The 23,798-nt window shown below is 37.5% G+C and overlaps 1 protein-coding gene across 5 annotated transcripts; it reads right to left on the bottom strand.

The window, feature by feature from the left end:
* Positions 570 to 20,989, bottom strand: LOC109727187. Of its 5 annotated transcripts, none has more exons than XM_020257152.1 (14): positions 20,481 to 20,985; positions 13,774 to 14,076; positions 13,193 to 13,372; positions 12,933 to 13,068; positions 12,442 to 12,770; positions 11,353 to 11,482; positions 10,726 to 10,854; positions 10,577 to 10,621; positions 5,932 to 6,011; positions 5,021 to 5,117; positions 2,469 to 2,558; positions 2,329 to 2,382; positions 1,120 to 1,185; positions 570 to 1,041 (listed from the first exon to the last, which is right to left on the bottom strand). In XM_020257152.1, exons 1-14 carry the CDS (start codon positions 20,873 to 20,875, stop codon positions 880 to 882), a joined length of 2,196 nt encoding a protein of 731 aa, XP_020112741.1. In that variant the 5' UTR covers positions 20,876 to 20,985; the 3' UTR covers positions 570 to 879. The 5 variants fall into 5 exon arrangements, with proteins under 5 accessions (XP_020112741.1, XP_020112745.1, XP_020112742.1 ...); XM_020257156.1 differs by lacking the exon at positions 20,481 to 20,985 and adding an exon at positions 14,683 to 15,120; XM_020257153.1 differs by lacking the exon at positions 2,469 to 2,558 and having other exon boundaries at positions 20,481 to 20,989.

Below are 23,798 nucleotides of genomic sequence, written 5' to 3'. Positions count from 1 at the left end.
AAATTCTAATTACTGAAATAAAATGTCAATCTTTTATCCAATTTTATTTTTCACTTCTCCTATTGTGTCCTAAAATTACTTATATCAATAAACTCTTTACAGCTCTTCCACTGCAGTAGAGATTGGAGACCATATTGCTCTAGCAGCAAGAGATCTTTCATTTAATTTACAAGTCCATCCAATCTCAATCTTCAACTTCAATTCAACAATCTCATCCAAGCAAGATTATTTGGATCAGCCTAAATCTAAATTCCACTAGCAATAGCAAGAATGTCTTACATCCTTTAATCTCTAAGTGATATGAACCTAATTTCTTCAAAATAACTTGAGAGTTGAAGTCTAACTTCAGGTTTTGCTCAGTCTGTGTACAATAAGTGGCGAAAAATGCCATCACACATATTACTATATAAAAGAATCAGAGAAAGAATTGACAACCAATTCAGATAAATATTATATCACCCTAATAGTCTCACATCAGCTATTGTGGAAAAGTATGACTAGTATATTAGGACTAATAATTAGGCTTCAGTATTTTGGGATGGTGATTTTGGTCCGACAAATTGTTGGTGTTAGTGGACAAGATCATTGTATTTGGTATCAGAGGACATCAGGAGTTAGTACTAATAACTGAGCTTGAGCATTTTGACCTGCTGGTTTTGGGTCAGGTCGTTACAAATATAGCTATGAGTAATTACATTTTACATTCCAATAAATAGTGTGATCATCAAGTATATACAAGGGTATGAATGTACAGAGATAACGAAAACTTAAAAAGAGAAGTATACCTTGTCTATAAAAATGCTCCAACATGCTTGCGAGCTTACGCCATCAATCCAGATTCTGACAAAGAACGAGATCGGACTTGCATTCAGAAGTTTTTCATGAGTTTTGTTCCAATAAGCTATCCCAACGTTTCCTTAGAATCTCGCATGCCTCGGAACACGAGAGAGCTACAACGTTGAGGTCTTCGTCCATGGGGAACTCCATAACCAAGCCCAATCTCACCAGTGTATCCATAGCCTTGTTGATAGGCATTTCAATCTACAGAGAAGTAAAACTCGATGATTAACCAATTTTTCGCTCTATATGTAAGGGACTAAGGAAAAGTTTCATTGCTACCTTTTCTTTGAACTTATCGTACATGAAATGTTCGCATGCATCCCCTATGGTTTTTCGGCAGGATATCTGCATGAGAAGCAATAAACTGTATACATGTACACTGTACATATGCATGTATTAAAGCAAGACTACAATCCCCAGTATGTGAACCTTAATGTTTACAAGATGCCGGCAAGATGCATGCTGTTGGATTTGGCGATTCATTATGTGGCAGAACCAGTTTAAGTTAGAGATTCTGCATAAATAGGGTTGCAACTAGGTTTTGCAAGGCAGTGTTTTTTAAGACTGTCATAGCCAAGGTTTTAAGTGCCTATCGGCACGCACCGTATCCACAGTACCGTACCGTGCCAACAAGATAACGGCACGATACAGACCTCGTGCCAATGGCACAGCTCAAAACCCTCTATTTTTTAAATTAGTAAGTAATTTCCTCAATAAAGTTCAAAAGATGTGATAAAAAGACATAATAAGTAGTTAGAATATTTTGTTGCTAAAGAAAATAAATATTTCATGCTATTATGTGTCGGCACACAAGATTATTTTTGACCGGCACGCATCGGCACGGCTCGGCACGCACTGTGCCATACCGTGCCGGCAAGTTTCCGACACGACCCCGTGCCACGGCACTTAAATCCTTGGTCATAGCTCATAGGTTTCGTTTGGGTGCAAAGAGAGCCAAAAGAGAGAAGTTCTCCCAGGAGGAAAGAGCGATGTAGAGAAGAATACCGCAACGTAGGGGGGTTTCAAAGTACGGCTTGTGGTAGAAGCAATTTTCTGGAAAGAAGAACTAGAGAAGTCGATGTACACCTCTTTTACTTAGTGTGGTATTTTCTCACACATATTGCCTGTGTTATTCTCCTTGTTCCTTTACTGCCTCTTTTGTTTTGGTATTACTGTGAACTAGCAAGGATTGTGTGCGTTTTGGGGGGGAAAACAAGGCCAATAAGTGATTTACGGCTTCTGCTGAAAATTTCCAACTAATGGTATTGGAGACTTTAATTGGAGATCTCTAAGAGAGATTGTGAAAGGAGGCCATGGAATCCGTGATCGGGAAGTTCGACCATACGCAGAGTTTTAGTTAGTAGCAAATCAAGATTCGACGATACTAGTGGGGCAAGGTTTGGAAGCAAGTGTTGAAAAGGAAAGGGATGAAGCAAAAGGACATCAAGCATTGAGGCAGAGTAGAAGATAGAGCAGGATTTGACGTACCTGATACTTTTTTGGACAGAGTAAAAGTGCGTACACCAAAACTGCTTCCTTATACTGTATCACAATGAAAATAGTTATTTAATACAAGATGAGTACTTTGGAAATACTGAAGGAGGAACACTTTTATATATAAGACGTACTTGTTGCTGCTCAGAAGCATCAAGAAGAAAGTAAACTGAACCAAAACCACTGGCTAAAGTTTTCTCATAAAGAGTTTTATTGACCAGAAGCTGTGGCAAAACACATGCAATCAGAAGAGTGTTGGGCAAATACAAAGACATGAAATTGCAATAAAGAAATGTAATTGATTTACTACCATATGATTACATGTCTAAATATATACGTCTAGGGCAAAGCCGTAGGTGTTGTTCGGTTTCATAGGTTTGTCTAAAAGAAGAAACAATAGATCTTCAGAATTCCTAAAAATATGTCATTTCTTGTATGTGTGATTGTACTAATGCATTCGTGTGTGTATGTGTAGGTATCTACGTATGTACATATATAGGCATGTGTAACTTAAAATAGTCATAGACGCATGGGCAAATATATTAGGGGCTAAGGATTTAAATGCCTATCAACATGAGCCGTACCCACGATGCCGCTCCGTGCTGATAAGATAACGGCACGATATGACCCCCATGTTGATGACACGGTTCAAAACCCTCTTTTCTTTGAAATTAGCAAGTAATTGCATCAATAAAATGCAAAAAAATTAATAAAGATATATAATAAGCAATTAGATATATTGAAGTCAAAGAAAATAAATATTTCATGTCATTGTGTGTTGGAACACAAGTATTATTGTGTACGACGCACATCAACATGGTACGGCACGACGCACATATCAACATAGCACCACAAGCATTGTGTTGTACAGTGCCAGCAAGTGGTTGGCACAACCCCGTGCTACATCACTTACAAGGATTTAAGTTTCCACCAACATAGGTTGTGCCCACCGTGCCAATGACATGGCTCCAATTCCTCTTTTCTTTGAAATTAATTAGTTACATTAGTAAAGTGCAATAGTTTTGATTAAAAAAATATATAATAATTATAATATATTTGTGCCAAAGAAAAAAAAAAATTCATATCATAGTGTGTCAGCACAAATGTATTTTTTTGACCGGCACACATCGGCATGGCACGTTATGCACCGTGCCAAACCATGTCGGCAAGTGCTCGGCAAGATCCTGTGCCACAGCACTAAAATCCTTGTTCGAGGCCTTCTGAGAAAACCTTCAGTTAAATCAAAGTTTTAAGTGCCCGTCGGCATGGACCTTATCGACCATGCCGTACCGTGCCAACAAGATACCAGCACGATACAGACCACGTGCCAATGACACAGCTCAAAACCCTCTATTCTTTAAATTAGTAAGTAATTTTCTCAATAAAGTTCAAAATATGTGATAAAAAGACATAATAAATAGTTAGAATATTTTGTTGCTAAAGAACATAAATATTTCATGTTATTATGTATCGGCACACAAAAATTTTTTTGACCGGCACGCATCGGCACGGCTCGGCACGCACCGTGCCGTACCGTGCCGACAAGTTTCCGGCACGACTTCGTGCCACGGCACTTAAATCCTTGAGTTAAATAACTTCTATACTATGGAAGTCTACAGGCTAGCAAGTTCTAAGTAACTACAATTAAATTAATCGTTATTTGAAATTATGTGTTTTGATATGTTCAATGAAAATTATAGTTCATGATCATGGTTTGATATTTAATTTACTCGTCTTTCCACATTTTGTTTGAAAGCATATTTAACACACCAAATTGAGAATGCATGACATCAAATTAGATTATTGACCCACAAGCTCCATTAAAACTCTTTGCAATTATCTATCTCAGTTAAGTAATATCTTTATGAATTTAAACAGATTTAGGGCTTGTTTGGCTAGGTTTTTTGGTGTAGTGCTGTTAAAAAGTACCGTAAGGGTAGTGTTGCACTGGAGAAAAAACTGTAGAGTGTTTGATTGATTTAATTATAAAAGTGTTGTAGAGTATAGAAAGTTGTTTGATAAATATTCCGATGTAGTGCTATAAACTGCTTATAGAGCTAAAATTACCAAAATACCCACCGTTGTAAGTTTTCATATAATAAAATTTTGAAGTTTTAAATAGAAAATAAGAATAAATTACAAAAAGAAAATGATATATAAAAATCTATTTTATAAATTAATTGTAGCCACAACAGTTTTTATTGTAAATTGTATAATAAAAAAAAATGTCTTGACTTAAAAAAAGTTTATGTAATTAAAAAAAAATGTTTACATAACTCGGAAACCAGATTCAAATTAATTAAAATACTATATAAATTGTAGGCAATAATATCTCAAATTACTATAATTTGTGTATATGGGCAAGAATGGAAGTGCAGGATTTTTGAGGTTGTTTTCTAACGCAGAAGCACCGCTCTGGCTATTTGTGTGTTTCCACCCCAAGCCGCAATTATTGCATCCTTATAATGCATTGCACGATTTTATCTTTTGCCCCAAAGGAATACACATGGGCTGTAAGCGCGGCCCGCTTCTATAAAGGCGCGGCCAAACACCCCCTTACGGTTGCCAAAATGATTAATACTAGTTAGTTGTACTGGCAGAAAGTGCAACCACTATATAATGTAAAACTGATACAATATTGATTGCTAAGGTCATAAATCACTGCTAATCAAATATTTAGACTTACCTGATACCTGTCCCAAGTCTGTTTGTAGCCCAACACTACACGAAAAACATATATTATCAAAGCACTGACTGCAACCACATCAAGAAGAATAGCCGATCTGCATACCCATAGATAAACAGCATCATAAGCTATTATGCATAAAGAACATGGCAATGAAAACCAATTAAAACTAGACATTCTGTGAGAGCTTCTAGCACCTGCTACAGAAATACCCGAAAAAAACCTGAAGGATGTACTAAACGTCATCTCAAGTTCATATGCCCTCTAGAAAGGTCATAGCCTCATACTACTTCCATTACAAAATATTTAACATAGTTGTTGACATCTTACTTTTTTTACGGAAGCGACCTTAAGATTTGCAGAAATTATATTTACAGCAAACTCCTAGCTAGGCAGAACAAAACTATGTGAAACATCATATCTTTTAATACAGGGAAAGAGAAAAGCATAAGAAGACAAAAATAAGGGTGTTGAAATAATAATAGTTTTAGTGGAACAATTTTTTTCTATTGATTCAATGATAAGGAAAAAATATATTATAATATTTTCAGCGAATTTTAAGTCAATATACTATTACACTGAACACTGCAAATTCACTTGAAATTTGCTAATGGCAGAATATGGTTTTCTACAAACAGATGCATACTCTTCAACCTTACAGGTGCACAATGATTTGTTCAATTTAAAATCTCTCTCAAAGATGTAGAAGTACCTTCATTGATTAAAAAGGCAGAAAAGTAGTCATGTGCAGACTGTCATATAAGTCATAATGATGTTCTTCAATATATAAAGATGTAATAATACTATTACAAACTGTCATTTATGAGAAAATGGCAAGAAATTTCACATGAATGTGCTAAATTACGATTTCCACTGTAAACGCAGAATGGAAGTACAAATTACATACTTACGGAGACGAGACTATGTTTTCAAATTTGTAATTGACAATGTAAGCCAACAGTCCTATTATAGTGGCAATATCCAACCGCACCTGCCATGTGATTATAGTAACTGTTAATTACACACTAGAAGAAGATATTGTTAGGAAAATCAGTTCAGAAGTTGTCTAGCTACACCAATGAACTACTGTTTTATGAGTTATGTTTTAAAACAATAGAGACTAGGAATTGGTAATTATTAAACATCAAAGCAACATGAACCACAAAAAAGATTGGTCAATCAAATCAACAAGATCAACAACCAATTTTGGCACACTTTTGGAAAGGAGAAAAAAAAAAAAGAACACGTGGCTAGCAATTTGTTTGGTGACAATTATAGTTATTGGGTCCTTAATTCCTTCCATTTAAGATACAGTGGACTAAGTATGAGATGAGCACTCATATTACATAAAGTAGCTCAAATCATTTGAATTTTGAGCAAGGTTTGCCCGTGCTGCCCGTGCCGTACCGTGTCGGTGCCGTACCGGCACGCAGCACTAGTCCATGCGGCTTGGCACCTAGAAATTGTGGGCATGCCGCTCTATATTGTGGCATGCCGGCCCCGTAGTGCCCCATATCGCAGTGTGCCACTCCTGTATTGCCTCGTGCCCGTTCGTGTCGGACCAGCATTGTTTAGCACGGATCTATTTACTCAATTTTCTATTTTAAGGTGTCAAAAGAGATCCTTTGAAGGTGTCACTGCTATTTCCGTGCCAGTGACAGTCACGATAATACACGTACATCACGATACAATTTGCTATAATGAATATGTTCACAATTATTATGAGATGTACCGGCACCAAATGAGCTTTCATCGGTATCAATAATATTTAGGGGCAATTGCTTATATACCCCTGAAAAGTTTCCGACTTTCTGATTTACCCCTCTTAGAAGGCTAATATTAAAAATACCTTTTCTACGTTCCAACCTATTTCTAATATACCCCTAGAGTTAAAATCTGTTAATTAACTCTGTTATCTCTGTAAAATTACTATTTTGCCCTTTCAAATATACTCTTCCATCATTACTGACTTTCTTATTTGCCCTTAAAGTCAGGGGCACAAAAAGTATTTTGAGTTTTGGTATTTTCCAATACACCTCTCTACCGTCACCAACATTTCTTATTTGCCCTTAAGGGCAAAATTGGCATTTTAATTTTTTTTAACTGTGGTAGATATTTAACTTACGTTTAACCCAAGTTAACTTAACAGGAGATAACTGCAGGGGTATTTTACAATAACGGTGGAACATATGAGGAGTTGTGGTATCCCTGGTGTTCAGCAGGAGAGGCTTGTCGACAGCTCTGGAGAGTGTCGGGACAAGTCCGAGTCACGTTGGCGCGAAATAGACGCAAAACGGGCTAAGCGGGGACGCGAGAGCAAGACTTGGCATTGGAATCTGCAAACAGCAGATTTTCTACTTGTTGTACCGGTACAACCATCAAGGTGTACCGGTACACTTTCTGTACCGGTACAACATCAGGGGTGTACCGGTACACTTCGACAGATTTTGCGCAGCTGCTCTCGGGTTGCCATTCGTACTGGTACACTTGCTCGTGTACCGGTACACCAGGGTAGGTGAGAGGGTGTTTTGGTCATTTCGTGCCTCGTTCACATCACCACTTCCCTCCACCGCTTATATAGGATTGAGAGGAGCTGAGAGAGAAGGTTGCTGTGTTTCTTCTTCCCTCTCTCTCTCTAGCATCGACCGAGCAAGGAGGAGCTCGGGTGGAGTGTTTCGTCGCCGACGTCGCGTCGCGGAGCCGTTCGAGCGCATGTTTGTTGCCATAGCATCGCGAGGAGGTCGGGCGAGGGTGCGATTCCGCCGTTCTCGACGTCGCGCCGGAGTTGGATTAGCTTTTGAGGTGGGTTTATCATCGGATTTCTACTCCTAAAGTCTCGGTTAACGGCATGTATATTTTGTGTTATGCATTTCATGTGTGATAGCTCGAATTCGTGGATTGTTCATGTCTTTGACATTTAAACTGAATTTGGAGCATAGTATTATTGGCGGATGACTTATACATGCGGACTTGGATTTGACTTAGGAGAAAATCCGCGATTCTAACCCTTCATATGCTTACACTACCAGATTTAGCTTTAGGAGCCGTTGTTATTTGGTATCGCCGCAGTATCAGCGTGGTGGATACCCCAGGTAGTGTAGATTGCTGTTACACTCGTGCTGGGATGCCAAGCCTATTTTTACAGTAGTGTTCAGATTGTTCCGGACTGTTGGGGCCGTCGGAATTGACGATGGACTCAGATTGCCGTTTTGGCATCAGATTGTGTCGAGGGCACGTGACTCGTTGGTTGTTAGACCAGTTGGATCCGGTATACTTGACTATAGTCTGCGAGAGCCTGATTGAACTCGACAGAGATATGCTTGCATACTCGGTTGGGTAGCGCCCACGAGTGCCACTCCGGAGTCGGGCTTAGTGCTTCTGCGTTGATGTCGAGGTGTCATGTTTGGACTTGCTATCCACTGACTGTTTAGTGTGGAGGTAGCTTTAGCTTCGACAGGCAGGACGGGTGAGTTCAGTCCCTAGGACGGGTACGGTTACAGTCCCGAGTGAGATTGCGTCAGGATTGACATTTTCTACAGATCGTTAGTGTTAGAGCATGATAGTATGATGGTTCTTAGCTGTAGATTTTGTTCCAGCATTATGTACTATCCCAACTCCCTTCTGTAGACTTAATGGGTGGACCGATGATGTTGAGGGCAGCACCCACTGAGGACTACTTTTTACAGTAGTTCTCACGTCCAGTTGTTCCTTTTCGTTTTGCAGAGCCGTCGTCGTCGGCTGCTGCTGATCCTGATCGTGGCAAGGGCGTCGCGAGTTAGAGCCCTACAAGATGAGCCAGAGCTAGTGGAGTACCAGCTACAGGTAGTTGTAGTTTTTGGTTCATTACATACTGATGTTATACCTCGCTGCAGCGAGTGTTTTTGTACCAGGATATTGTGTATATACTGATCCATTTTTATTATATACTCATGTTCGTTTTTCCTAGCAGCTCTATACTACTGGTTGTAGTATTGTATTATTACAGGTACAGTTACAGCTTCGCTTCGTGTACGGAAAAAATTTCTATGCATACGGCGGGTCTGTTGGCGTGCCCGGAGAAACGAGTAATCCGGGACGTGACAGGGGTATTTTAGAAAGAAAAAAAAGTAGGGGTAAATCGGATATTTTCAAACGTATGAGGGGTATATAGGCAATTATCCCTAATATTTATATAGTTGAGGGATATCAGTATAATCCATCTAGACAATCAATGTACTACTAGCAATGGAAAATTTTAAATTTTAGAGTTATGATTTGAGCATATTGAATTATCTCTAATATTATATGTGGTTAATTATTAGTATTATATTAGCAATTAAATACTTTCATGAGTTGTATATGAATATTTCGACTTGGACTGGATGAGAGATATAATTTGGATCAAGTTTATACGCATTACAAATCTTTAAACATCCTAAAAAGTTAACATTACTTGAAAAAAAATCAAGAAAACCTGTGCCAAATCTTGCCAACGTACCATTGACACAAGGCCATGCAGACGCTAGCACGGCACGTGCAGCTGTGCCATGCCGTGCCGGTGGCACAACGGCATGGGCCGTGCCGGTGGCAATTAATTATTAAATAAGTCTAGGGTGATAGTTATACATCTACTCAGATTCTAAAAAAGTAAACATCATTCATTAAGCACAAGGTAATTGTCATAAATCTTATCAAATTTGTGGATCAAGTCTATATGAGTAATGATTATCAAATAAGTTCAAGGTAATGGTTATAAATCTACTTAGATCCTAAAAATGACAATTTTCCAAAAGCTAGCTGGAGTGCTTTTGGAAGCATGGAGATGTCCGTGCTATCAAATAATTTTCGATGAGAGGATTTCCGAATCGATGATCGACTCCGTTAAACTTAATATAGAGTATTTGAAGCACCTAGAAAATAAATTTTGTGATTTTTCGATATCATTTATAATTTTATATAGTGATCGAAGGGATTCAAAATCAACAATTTTAACGGTCAAGGTGAGCTGTTACCAAGTTTAACGGTGTAGAAATATCTAAATCACAAAAAATTTTGATAGAAAATTCTTTATACTATAAAAAATAAGATCAATTTCTTTGATCTAAAATTGTTGTGTCGTATACAATCACTTTTTGTGAGAGTTTTATTTTTAGCCGTTGATTTTGAAACCTTTCGATCAGTACGTAAATGATACCTAAAAATCACGAAATTTATTTTCTAGATACTTTCAATGTTCTAAATCAAGACTAATGGAGCCGATCGTCGATTTGGAAGTTCTATCATCGAAAACAACTCGATAGCACGGAGGCGCCACCATGCTTCTAAAAGCACACAAACCCGACTCATTTTCCAATACATGCTTTTGGGTCATATCAAGCAACTCTGACCAGATAAATCTATAGTTAATTTTTTAAAAACTTTTTTAGCAATAGTCATCACATTGGATGACAAGAAAACATACTTTCTTCTTCAATCAAGATACAAATGTAAGTTCATATCAATTCATCTAAGAAGAAACTTTTGATGCAATTAAAGAGTAAAACCAGAAAAAAGATATAGGTTGCTCAAAAGAGATACTGTATCAAGGATTCGAAAGGACAGCTTCTTATGAGGAAAAACAACCTGCAAAAGAGAAGTTTAATTACTTCTTATGTTCATTTATAGTAACGGAAACCAAATCAAGATTAATCATAAGAATACTTTAGTCTAAGGTCTCATAAAATTACTGGAAGGTCTGGAATTGGTATTTTCTCGTATATCTTTAACTGCAATGGAAGCATATCTTTTTCATCTCTAGCTCTACTTTGAGTTGATTCATCAGTATAAAGCAGAATCAGTTCTTGGAAAGCTGGTTCCTGACACAGAACAAGAAGCAGAACAAATAACTATCAAACAAGCACAATGAGCCATGATACAATATCTTATATAGGAACTCCATATTCTACGGAAGGAAAATAAAATGGAGCCTTGCATCCTATTAATGACTGAACAAGGAATGATTCATTCTATAAAAAGGCCAAGTTCTCAACCATATGTCTAGAGAAGCTACTGGTTTTAAACAACTTACAACGCTACCTATTTATTCAAATTTGAAGGAAAACACCAATCATTTCCATTTCAGAAGGTTTTTTGAATAATCTACTGCAATCCATAACAAGGGTACTCAAGAAAGCATTCTAAAAAAACTTGAGTAAAATTTATTATCTTTGTGAATATATGCACAACTACATATTTGAAATTACCTAAAGGACGATTACCATTCAAAAGTACTACTATAGCATGATTACTCCTCCTTTGGATATTTCACACCAATGACTACTTGTGAAGGAAAAAAAAAAATCTAACAATTATACCTGAAGGGTTGATCGCCGAAATAAAATGGCAATAGAAGCTTTTAGTGTCTCCCAAACATTGCCGCCACAAGATTCTCTTGATGCAGGTTCCCATATATTTGTAAGAGTTATTCTTGGTAAGAAATTAGGCCTGAGGAGGATACTCATATCTATCAAAAAGTTTACTTGTCAAGTAAAAACTGAATCAAGTACATGTACGAAGTTTCAAGCATTGGAAAAATAATCTAAAAGCACTTTAGAAAGCAATTTTCTTGTAGATAGAATCAACACTGGCAAATTGAGCCTGAAACTAAAAAGAGAGACCGGTTGGAATTGACATATTGCTAAGGATGTACCATTAGCCATTACAAGCATCTGGAACATTTTCAAAGCAAGACACTAATTTTTAAAACAGTAAGAAAAATGAAAAAATTATAAGCTCACACTACAGTCAGTTGCATACAGGTGGAAAAAACTGCAATGATCAGTCAAATGAACCAGGCTAAATTTTAAAAATAAACACATTCTAAGAAATTCATATTTAACCCAGATAGACAGATAAGGCGCACCAAATTTGTTCTGGCTTAAAAAATAAAAACTAACAGACATTTCCTCATACCAGAACACAAGGACACTAATTTTTTTATAGTCATTGCCTATTAAAGTCAAATCAATTTTAGCAAGGCAACTTCACCACATTACCTAAAAGGTAGTTCCAATCTCCTCAATCCTCAATAGTGGTTTCTTTCCAAACATGAAGCATGGATAATTCAGTATGTAGCAGCATCCATATGAGTTTTCAGTGTAACAGACGTAACATGGATACACAATAGATACTTGTTCCATGCATCTCTTTCTCAACAAACTGATAGGTTCTCACTCCAAGAAACAACAAACCAAGGACCCAGAACATGCACTTCGTGTTTCACAGAAGTGCCATTGAAGAATTAGCCAGGAATATCACTGTAAGATACAAATCTATCATCTTGTTGTCTTTAGAAAGTCCATTCTTCTTTCTCTTCCAAAATTCACATTCTTCCAGAATTAACACGGGAAAATAAAACAGTAAGACACACAGTTGACAAGGAATATTATTCTGTCAGCACTAACCTCAAATAATTTTCTGAATACTTCATATCAATATCACAATAATTTGATGCTTCTGGTAGCGAAGGAATTAATCCAGTCCATGTAAGCAACTTCCTGATAAGCCGGCCACGGGGGCCAACAGGTGACAGCAGTCCTCTATAACGAGGGACTGCCCTTTGCGCGGCAATCCAAATAGGAAGATCCGTATTTGTATCAGATCCCACTTTGTTGTCAGAGGAACTTTCTTCAAAAGAAAGATAATTCTCCGGAGAATACTGCTCTTTAAGCCACTGCTTCACTTTCTCATTCCAAATTTGCAAATCTTCCATCCCACTCAAACTTTTCAGTGCCTGCCGTAAGCTAAAATAATTACGTCTTATTAGCTGAAAATGAAAGACATATGCAGAAAAAGTAAAAGGCAAACTCGGACTATTGAAAAATGATTGAAAAAACATGATAAGTCAGATATACTATGCATGAATAATATTGTCCAAGAGAAGGCTTCGACTGACCTCACTAAGCCATTTACTGATGTTCTTTAAGGGTGTAGACAGGCTGAAGAAAACTTTTTGCAAGAGCTTCGACTGTAGGTAATCAAGTTTTTCAACTAGAAGTAAGCCCTTCTGCCTCTCGGTAGCATACCCACGCCTACATAGATACAAAGTTTAGCCAGAGAACAGAAAGAGACTTTGTTTGAATAGTTAAAAACTTAACTACTCAAAAATTTTGCTGTGTAACTGAAGTAATCAAGACACAAGCTGAAGTATTTTACCTGAATATTATGACATTCGACTCAGATGCCTTTTTCCAGTCAACGTATATTGGCAGTGTCAAGAGATAATCAGTATTCAAGGCATATGTCAACAACAATTCTTGCGCAGATAGCTCTTGAAATTGAGCGTCACGTAGAAGTTTCATGAACGAATGCTGAAAATGAGTTGCAAAAGCAACTCTGCATATTATCGTAATTTGTCACTCTCAGCGAAGAATGTAATTGCAATCTCATTTTGTAGAAAGCCAATTCAAGAAAAAAGATGAGAAGAGAAACAGGACAAGAATATCAGAAATTGCAATCTCATTTTGTCAATGTCAGCAACCTTTTCTGTGGCAGGATTACACCTTAAAAATAGAAGCTCCAATTCGAAGCTTCCATTTCTCCTCCAGCTCAAAGCTATTGCGGAGCATGTGACAAGAAAGCTGCTAATTCCTTAACAAAAAGCTTTACAAAATAAAACTCTAGAAAAAACTCCAGCCAGCCCAAACGGAGACTTAGCAGTTGAGTGTCTGCAGCAGCTATATTATCTGATACAGCATGTACAGGAATCTAGATTCTAGAACAACATTTAGAAGTACCTCGATTCGGACGCAGTACTGCTAGAAGCTGTCCAAGGAGATGATTTAAATAGACTTCTTAGATCCCAGCTATCCGGAAAGTGCGGTGTCCACTCATCTTCCATATTTAAACTTTCTTTTAGACTATTTTCAGAGCCATTTAAACCATCTAAGGTTATATGCTGTCCATTCAATACAGCTTCATTCATAGGAATTGAAGGACAACTAATAGTTTCCTTGTCTTCTTGATGTGTAGACAAATAATAGGTTCGCATTTCTTCAAGTAATTCTTTATGTTCAGCGTGAAGTATCAAGTCTAAGAACCTATATCGTGAGAAGAAAAGCTCCATGTTAGCAACGTCCCCGAAAATTGAAAAGTGTCAAGTAGAATGACTGATTTGTTAGAAATAATGCAAAGGAATTGATAGGACGTAATAAGATAGGAATACGACAAAGAGAAGACATTAAAATCAGTAAAGCTAATTTATTAAAGAAGAAAATCCAACATTTAGCTAAGTTTATTTCTAAATGAAATAAACGAAGCAGGTAGCGTGCTACCTATCTCTCAAAAAAAAAAAATCCAACATTTAGTATAGCATTAATTTTACTAGAATCTGAATTACAATTTTAAAAAACTCCAAGGGCCCCGTTTGGACATCGGAAAAAGATATCCAATGATAACTTAATCCGTACGAAGATTTTCTTATGTGATTGGAAGTTAGTGTTGGTTATATGTCTTCTTTTGTATAGGGCGTAAAGATATTTGTTTGGCCCAAAAGATTTTTGGACTAATAACCAGATAATTATAGGAAGGAGGAAGCGATGCGAGGAAGATCAACACCTTATCGTCCTCGTCAAGCTTCATATCTACACTAAGCAGATCACTAATAATTTTATTAAAAATATTTAAGTGTTCAGCAACTGCCGTACCTTTCTTCATGCATAGCCCATATAATTTTTGCTTTAGGTACAACACATTAGAGAGGCTCTTTGTCATATATAGCTTCTTTAATTTGGTCCACATGCCAATAGTTGTTTCTTCGTTCATGACATTATACATCACCTCATTTGTCAAGCACAATATGTTGGTATTAAGTGCCTTCAGATCAAGCTCTTTCCAGTCTTCATCGCTCATTGTTGCTAATTTTTTAGACTCTCCCAGCAACGCCTTATGAAGACCTTGTTCTACTAAGATGGCCCTCACTCTTCTTTGCCAAAGACCAAAATTTCTTTTCTATCAAATTTCTCCACCTCGAACTTGGACATCAAGACATTCGGCATTTTTGTTGTAGCACCGACCCGTCGCTCTGATACCAATTGTTGGGACTTAGAATCGTCTTGCTTGTGCTATCAACAAAAATACACGTAGAAAGAAATAGCGAAAATAATAGAAAGGAAATACACAGGAAAAAAGGACAGCGATTTACGTGGTTTGGCAAGTTGCCTACGTCCACGGGGATAGCAAGAGAGATGTATGCTTTATATGAAGAAAACCAAAATACAAGCCCACACCTTTATGTTTCTCTCAATCTAAATACAAGAGCCTTATAATTACTACCACCCTTCCTTTGTTACAAGAAAAAATTCCTGCCTTAATCTCGAATGAATTTTTCTTAAAAGTAGAGAGAAACTCAACAAGCTACTAATTAAGTTCCCAGGCTTCACCTCACACCTCACTTAATTCACTCGTTGCTTATTACTTGTGCTTGTTACATTATCTGTGGAGTTGGAACCCATTTATAGGCATGCATGCAAATGCACAATTGAAGTTGGCAACTTCAATTGTCAACTTTCTTTAATTAGCCTATGTATAGGCTTTTGACAAACATGGCATGCATGTGTTTCGTGCATATACATGAAACACAAGCACACTTCACTATCATTGTATTCACACTTGAAATACTTTGGTAGACCCAATGTGCCATGAACCAACTTGCATATTCATGCCTCTTTTGCACTATTCTTTATGGAAAGCAAACTCTTTCAATGGAAGACGTTACTTTAGCCCTTCTATTAGAAGAGATCGGGAAGCAATCCAATTCGGAGGAGCCGAGTGAAGGTTTAGCTGTTAAAGATGCAGGAAAGGGACGACATAAGGAACGTGATTCGGATAAAGGAAGATCTCGTTCTAAGTCAAGGTCAAAAAAGGTAAAGTGTTCTTTTTGCAAAAAAGATGGCCACATGAAGCAAGACTGTGAGAGGAGAAAGGCATGGCTGCAAAAGAAGAATTCCTCTATAGGTACAGTAAGCGTAGCCAATGACCCCGATCAAAATCATGATGTTTTGATGGTTTCTTCAGGTATTGAATCTCTCGCTAACTGGATATTAAATTCGGGTTGTTCTTATCATATGACACCAAATAAATCTTTATTTGATTTCTATAAATCTTGTGAAAGCGGAAGTGTTATAATGGGTAATCACACTACTTGTAAAGTTGTTTGTGTAGGAACTATAAAAATAAAGATGTACGATAACATGGTAAGAACTTTGATAGATGTGAGACATATTCCAGGTCTCAGGTTGAATCTAATATCACTTATAGCTCTTGACTCTATTGGTTGCAGTATTACTATTGCAAATGGAGTCATCAAGATAAAAAGAGGTGCCATGACTGTCATGAAATGAGAAAAGAAAGAAACCTATACAGGTTGATCAGCGAGTCGGTGATTGGAGGTGTTGCAGTGACATCCTCGGATGATCATGATGCCGATAATGCAGAACTCTGGCACATGAGACTAGCCCACATGAGTGAGAAAGGGATGTTGGAGTTGCATAAAAGAGGAGTATTCAAAGGTATGAAAAACTGCAAACTCAATTTATGTAAATACTGTGTATTTGAAAAACAAAAAAGGGTGAGTTTCAGGTCCTCCAATCATAGAAGTAAAGACATACTTGAATACATCCATTCAGACATGTGGCGGCCTGCTCCAGTGACTTCAAAAGGAGGTGCACGGTATTTTGTAGCATTTATTGATGATTGCTCTCGTAAAGTTTGGGTCTTTTTCATGAAAGAAAAGCCTGAAGCCTTCTTAAAGCTCAGACATTGGAAGAAAAAGATGGAGAAACAGATAGGCAAGCAGATCAAGTATCTAAGAACGGATAATGGTGGAGAGTTCACTTCTAAGGAGTTTATTAGTTTCTGTAAGGAAGAAGGTATTACACGCCATCTAACAGTTCCTGGAACTCCACAGCAGAATGGAATAGCAGAAAGAATGAACAGGATACTGTTAGAAAAGGCCCTATCAATGAGGATATGTGCAGGTTTGCCAAAAAAGTTCTGAGCCAAAGCAGTGGATATGGCGTGCTACATTATTAATAGATCTCCTTCCACAACGAACTCAAAATACTAGAGGAATCATGGTCAGATAAACTTGCAGATTATTCCTTGTTACGTGTCTTTGGTTGTCCTGCTTATGTTCATGTTCAGAAAAATCAGCGCACGAAGTTAGATTTGAAGTCAAAACCCTGCATATTTCTTGGATTTGAGAAGGGGGTGAAAGAATACAAGCTGTGGGACCCCGTTGCCAAGAAGAAAGTGATTAGCAGGGATGTAGTTTTTGACGAAAAATTAATGCTGCAAAAGATCCAGCAGTAGGCTCAATATGAGGAGCGTGCAAAGACTACAGACATTCAGGTGCAGCGGCAGGAGAGTATACATGATCAGGTGGAGCAGCCACACCATTAAGAAGATCATGAGACATCAGTTGATCCAAATGAGAGCACTTTAGAAGAGCCCTACTCTATCGCCAAAGAAAGGGAAAGAAGACAAATCTGTCCACCATTAAGGTATAGTTTGGATGATTTTGCAACTTATGCTTTATTAATTATTTCATATGATCCTTCTTCCTTTGAGGGGGCGATGCAGGATAAGGAGAGTGACAATTGGATGGCTGCTATGACTGAAGAGATGGAGTCTCTGCGCAAGAATCAGTCATGGAATCTGGTTCCATTGGCTAAGGAAAAGAGAGCCATCGGATGTAAGTAGGTCTACAAGAGAAAGCAAAGGGCAGATAGTGAACCAATAAGTTTAAGGCCCGTTTGGCGGCCAAGGGCTATGTGCGAAAACAAGGAGTTGATTTCAATGAAATCTTCTCACCTATTGTAAAGCACATGTCTATCAGAATACTTCTAGCTATGGTGGCCATGTTTGACTTGGAGCTACAGCAGCTCGATGTAAGAACTGCATTTCTTCATAGGGATCTCGAAGAAGAAATATATATGGAACAACCACAGGACTTCCTTCAGTCTTGAAAAGAGAAGCTCGTATGCAAGTTAAAAAGGTCTCTGTATGGACTGAAACAGGCACCAAAACAGTCGTATAAAAGATTTGATGGGTTTATGATCAAACATGGATATAGTAGGAGTTTGTATGATAGTTGTGTGTATTATTGTAAACCTAATAATAGTTCTTTTATTCTGCTAATAATTTATGTAGATGATATGTTAATTGCAGCAAAAGATCCAACAGAAGTGCAAAAGTTAAAGGATCTATTGAGCCAAGAATTTGACATGAAGACCTAAGAAGTGCCAAGAAAATTCTAGGTATGGAGATCAGAAAAGACCGCTAACAAGGGAAGCTCTGGCTATCTCAAAAGACATATATAAAGAAAATTGTAAAGCAATGCAATAATTCATATGCAAAAGCAGTCAAGACTCCGTTAGCCCAACACTTCAAGCTATCCAAGGAGATGTGCCCGAAAATTGAGCAAGAGGTAAACTATATGGCAAAGATACCAGATGTTAGTGCAGTTGGTTGTTTAATGTATGCTATGATTTGTACTAGACTTGACATTTCACATACAGTTAGTGTTGTTAGTCGATATATGTCGAATCTAGGAAAGCAGCACTGGGAGGCAGTGAAATAGATCTTGCAGTATTTAAAAGGCATAGCTGATGTAGGAATTCTCTACACTAGAGAATCTGGAATTGCTGAAGTAAGAGGGTATATGGATTCCGACTATGCTGGAGATTTAGACAGGAAGAGATCCATTACAGGTTACGCTTTTTTGCTGAGTGGCGGACCTGTTAGTTTGAAGCCCACGTTGCAACGCACTGTAGCGTTGTCTACTACAGAGACGGAATATATGGCAACAATTGAAGCAGTCAAGAAAGCAGTCTGGCTCAAAGGCTTGGTAGGTGGATTCGGAATCATACAGGATAAGATAAAAATATTTTGTGATAGTCAAAGTGCTATTTGTCTTACTAAAAATCAGGTGTACCATGCAAGGAGAGAAAGCATATAGACATAAGATATCACAAATTAAGAGAGTTCACAAATGAAGATGATGGAGAAGTTCAACTTGTAAAGGTTTCTACAAAGGACAACATAGCTAACATCATGACAAAGCCGGTAACAGCTGAAAAGTTTAGGCACTACCTAAACTTGGCAAATTTGCAGGATTACTGATGACTGGAAGCTCTAGGGAGAAAGGGCATTAAAATGAGAGAGATTGAATGAATAACAAAAGAAGCAAAGGTGGAGATTGTTGGTTATATGTCTTCTTTTGTATAGGGCATAAAGATATTTGTTTGGCCCACAAGGTTTTTGGACTAATATGCAAAAGAGACATGAATATGCAAGTTGGTTCATGGCGCACTGGGTCTACCAAAGTATTTCGAGTGTGAATACAACAACAATAAAGTGTGCTTGTGTTTCATGCATATGCTTGAAACACATGCATGCCATGTTTGTCAAAAGCCTATACATAGGCTAATTAAAAAAAGTTGACAATTGAAGTTGCCAACTTCAATTGTGCATCTGCATGCATGCCTATAAAAAGCTTCTAACTCCACAGATAATGTAACAAGCACAAACAACAAGTAACGAGTGAATTAAGTGAGGTGTGACGTGAAGCTTGGGAACTTAATTAGTAGCTTGTTGAGTTTCTCTACTTTTAAGAAAAATTTATTTGAAATTAAGGCAGGAATTTTTCTTGTAACAAGGGAAAGGTGGTAATAATCATAAGACTCTTGTATTTAGATTGAGAGAAACATGCGGACTTGTATTTTGGTTTTCTTCATATAAAAGATACATCTCTCTTGCTCTCCCTGTGGACATAGGCAACTTGCCGAACCACATAAATCGTTGTCCCTTTTTTGTGTATTTCTTTTCTATTAATTTTTGCTATTTTTTTGTTCGTATATTTTTGTTGATAGCACATGCAGGACGATCCTAAGTCCCAACAGTTAGGAGTTTGATTATGCTTTTTAAAAGGTCTTGGCATCTATGATTTGGTAGGATAGTGTCTCTCATCTACGAGCTGATTTATCTTATTCCTGAAAAAATGACTTGAAGGCCAAATATCTTATCCATTCAATATATTTCATCACGTTACTCATCTACCAAATACTATGGCGCTGTTTGGATGTCCGAATAAGTTATCCAAGGATAACTTATTCGGTATAAAAATTTAGTATGATTGTAAGGAGGAAGTTAGATTTTTTTTACTTCTTAGAAAGTCTTGCTATTCATAATTTGGCAGCATAGCATACTTCACCTGTGAGGTAATTTATCTTACTGAATATCGTTTCATTAATTTGATAACACTCCTTATCTATCAAAATGTCCAAATTTCTTAAGTACATCCAGAGAATATACTAAACAAGATATTCATGCATTTTTTCGGCAAAATCCAAAATATATGCCGAATATGCAAATAAGATGTTTAATGCATTCAAACAGTGGTGAAGAGTAATCAAGCCCTTATTGTTTTCAGAATCTGACTCACTTGGCGAAGCGCGCGAACTCCGCGGCATCCTCCTCGGCCTCGAACATCGCAAGGACCGCCTCAAGGAGCTCCGCCTTCGGGACCGATATGTACTTCTGCCGCGGCACGTGGATCCCGGAGATCGTCGTCGTCTTCCTCTCCCCGCTCCCCTCCCTCCCATCCAAATGCTTCGAATCCCCCGGGCCCCCGCTGTTCCCGGACGCCGATTCAGCCGATCCCGAAGCCGATTCGAATCGGACGGCGTCGGCGGCTAGTTTCTGGGATCCGAGGGAGCATCCGGGGCGAGAAGAGGACGGCGACGACAACGACAATGGCGAGATGATGCGATGGGAGGAGGAGGAGGAGGAGAGAGGGAGGGAGAAGGAGAGGGGGGTTAGGGTTTTGAGGGGGAGCATGGTGAGGAGGGGAAGAGCGAAGAGGAGGAGGAGGAGGAGGAGAAGGGGATTGTGCTCATACTAAGAGGGGCTTTGGTTTGGAGCGCGCGAAGTGTTCGACGCGCGCGCGCCTCTCGATGATGGTGTCTGGCGGTTTGGGGACAGGAGCCGACGGCTACGACGGGCTAACATACGATTGGACCGCAATGGTCCCACGTGTCCATCAATATTCGGGCTGTAATTTTTTTTTCACGAAATTAAATAAAACTAGTGTACAGATCCGCGCGATGCAGCGGATAGAAATTATCATAATAAAAATTTATGAATTACATAAAAAAATAAAGACGAAATTATCATATTAAAATTTGTGAATTAAATAAACAAATAAAAATGTAAAGAAGAAACATCAATATATAACTACATTTTGAAAATTATTTTTTCAAATTTTTGGATATGTTAGTAAATTTTTAGATTTCGATGAAGTTTCTAAAACTTTATCAGAAAGCAGTTGATCTTGTTGGTAATGACATATTTATTGTAATATCCAAATAATGTAGAGACTTATCCATATAGTTTACTCCACAAAAGCAAATCTAACCGAAAACAAAAGAAATATGCCAAAAAAAAAGGTAAAAAAGGGTACGAATTGAATCCAAAATAGTTCAGAAAAAAGCCTCTTAAAAAATAAAATATTAATACTAAATAAATTACTCACGGCATAAAATCAAATAACACTAAGACAAAAAAGAATAAGAAGAAGAAGAAGAAGGCACTATACCATTGAGAAAGAACTGCATCCCCGCCACAGAGACCATAGGCTCTTTTTTAATATCTGCGGGGGTGGAACTGCACGCCGCTGTTGCCCACCTCCATAACCACCTCGTTCTCTAACACGCTAATACTGCCATTACTGGACCCTTTGCGTTATTTCTAGATCGAGAAGAATAAGACGGAGAAGAGCAGGCGGATGGGTGGGTGGGAAAAAAAAAGAAGAAGAGAATTTGAGAGAGAGAGAGGAGTGGAAGGGGTTTGGGATGGACTGAAAAAAAAAAAAAAAATTGAGAGAGAGGAGATGGAGGGGCGTTTGGGAGGAGCGAAGGAATCCAAAAATTTTAATTAAATGTGCCCCTCCTAATTAAAGAGAGAGAGAAAGTGGATCTCACTAAAAAAATTATTCCTAATATTTAGAGAAGAGGCAAGTCCCACTTTTTTCCTAAAACACGGGATTGAGACGGAGGAAACAGTGGGACGTATGGGAGGAGAGAAGGAATTCAAAAATTTTAATTAAATGGATCTCTCCTAATTAAAGAGAGAGAGGGAAAATGGGCCTGCTAAAAAAATTTATTCATAATATTTAGAGGAGAGACGGAGGGGTGTTTGAGAGGAGAGAAGGAACCGAAAAGTTTTAATTAAATAACCAATCTTAATTAAAGAGAGAGGAAAAGCAGGACCTATTAAAAAACTTATTCCTAATATTTAGAGAAAAGGCGGGCCCACTTTTTTCCTAAAACGCGGAGAGAGCTTGAATTCTTTGAGAATTTATAATATGTTATAGATAATATTTAGAGAAGAGGCATGTCCCATTTTTTTTTTTCTAAAACGTGGATTGAGAGGGAGGAGACGGAGGGGTGTTTGAGAGGAGAGAAGGAACCGAAAAGTTTTAATTAAATGACCAATCTTAATTAAAGAGAGAGGAAAAGTAGGCTCTATTAAAAAACTTATTCCTAATATTTAGAGAAGAGGCGGGCCCACTTTTTCCCTAAAACGCGGACAGAGCTTAAATTCTTTGAGAATTTATAATATGTTATAGATATGCTGTCAAATACTCGCTTTTTCACGTTCCTTCCCTTTCATTTAAAAACTTACATTTTGCCTCTTTGAAAAACAAAAATGTTCACAATGTGACAAAATAACCAAATTACCCTCATATTCTTCAACTCCTCCTTCTCAATCTTGCTCATCTTGGCGGCAGAGAATGGCGAGGGCGTGTGTCTGGATATGGACAAAGGGGTGGACGATGGCGAGGCTGCGGCCGAGGGCATGTGGTTTCGCACTTTCTCATTTTAGTACCCTATAGTCTAAAGTGTACCAATTTAGTATCCTATGATTTTATTTTTCTCTTTTCGTCAGCCCCTCCATTAATTTTTCGTTAAATCATATACAAAAAACTTCAAATATCCCACTTATAGTTTATTGAATATTCACTTTAGTACCCTTTAGTTTTAACTTTGTCACTGATTGGGATAACAAAAAGAGAAAAATAAAATCACAGAGTACGAAAATAATACACTTTAAATATAGGGTACTAGAGTGAGAAACTGTGAAGCCACATGGTGGTATTTGAAGTTTTTCCTTTTGTTTTTAAGTAAGCTATTTTACAGTATTACTTTTATTGTCTGGCTAAAATAAAAATAAAATTATATGTAATTTTTTTAAAACTACAATATAGTTTAAGTAAAAATAGCTAAATCACAAAATAAGCAGCAATTTTTGCCGCTCCCCCCAACCCACAAAAAACACACAAAAAAAAAAGTTTACAATCCAAAAAAAAATTGTAATATTTACAATTCTGAATCTAATATTTAAGAGACTAAACAATTCTTTAAACTACAATATAGTTTAAATAAAAATAGCTAAATCACAAAATAAGCAAGCAATTTAAAGTTTACGGCTCCCAAACCCACCAAAAAAAAAAGAAGAAAAATGCTAAGTCTACGACCCAAAAAGATTGTAAAATTTACAACTCCGAATCTAATAGTTTAAGACTTTAAACAATTCTTTTTGGCTTTTAGTTTAAAAAGAAAAAAAAAATGATAAGATAACTTTGTTAATTATAGCCTTTACATGGAATTAAGTTGTAAGATCACAATCCAAATAGAAAAATTCTACTTCCACACCACAAGAAGAGGTTAAACACCTCCATTTTAGGATTCAAAAAAATTCA

This window comes from Ananas comosus, linkage group 22, assembly GCF_001540865.1.
Source record: "Ananas comosus cultivar F153 linkage group 22, ASM154086v1, whole genome shotgun sequence".
In the NCBI taxonomy this organism is placed as follows: Eukaryota; Viridiplantae; Streptophyta; class Magnoliopsida; order Poales; family Bromeliaceae; genus Ananas; species Ananas comosus.
The sequence above is the reverse complement of the archived record's forward strand: the minus strand, read 5'-3'. Positions and strand labels throughout refer to the sequence as shown.

Bases quoted from the DNA above. Each gene is read 5' to 3' on its own strand.
- LOC109727187 (XM_020257152.1), bottom strand. From the start codon at position 20,875: ATGCTCCCCCTCAAAACCCTAACCCCCCTCTCCTTCTCCCTCCCTCTC. The intron at 10,855-11,352 runs GTATAATTGTTA...GTTCTGTGTCAG, and splicing joins TTCGGCGATCAACCCTTCAG to GAACCAGCTTTCCAAGAACT. The intron at 1,042-1,119 runs GTAGCAATGAAA...ACTTCTCTGTAG, and splicing joins ACGATAAGTTCAAAGAAAAG to ATTGAAATGCCTATCAACAA.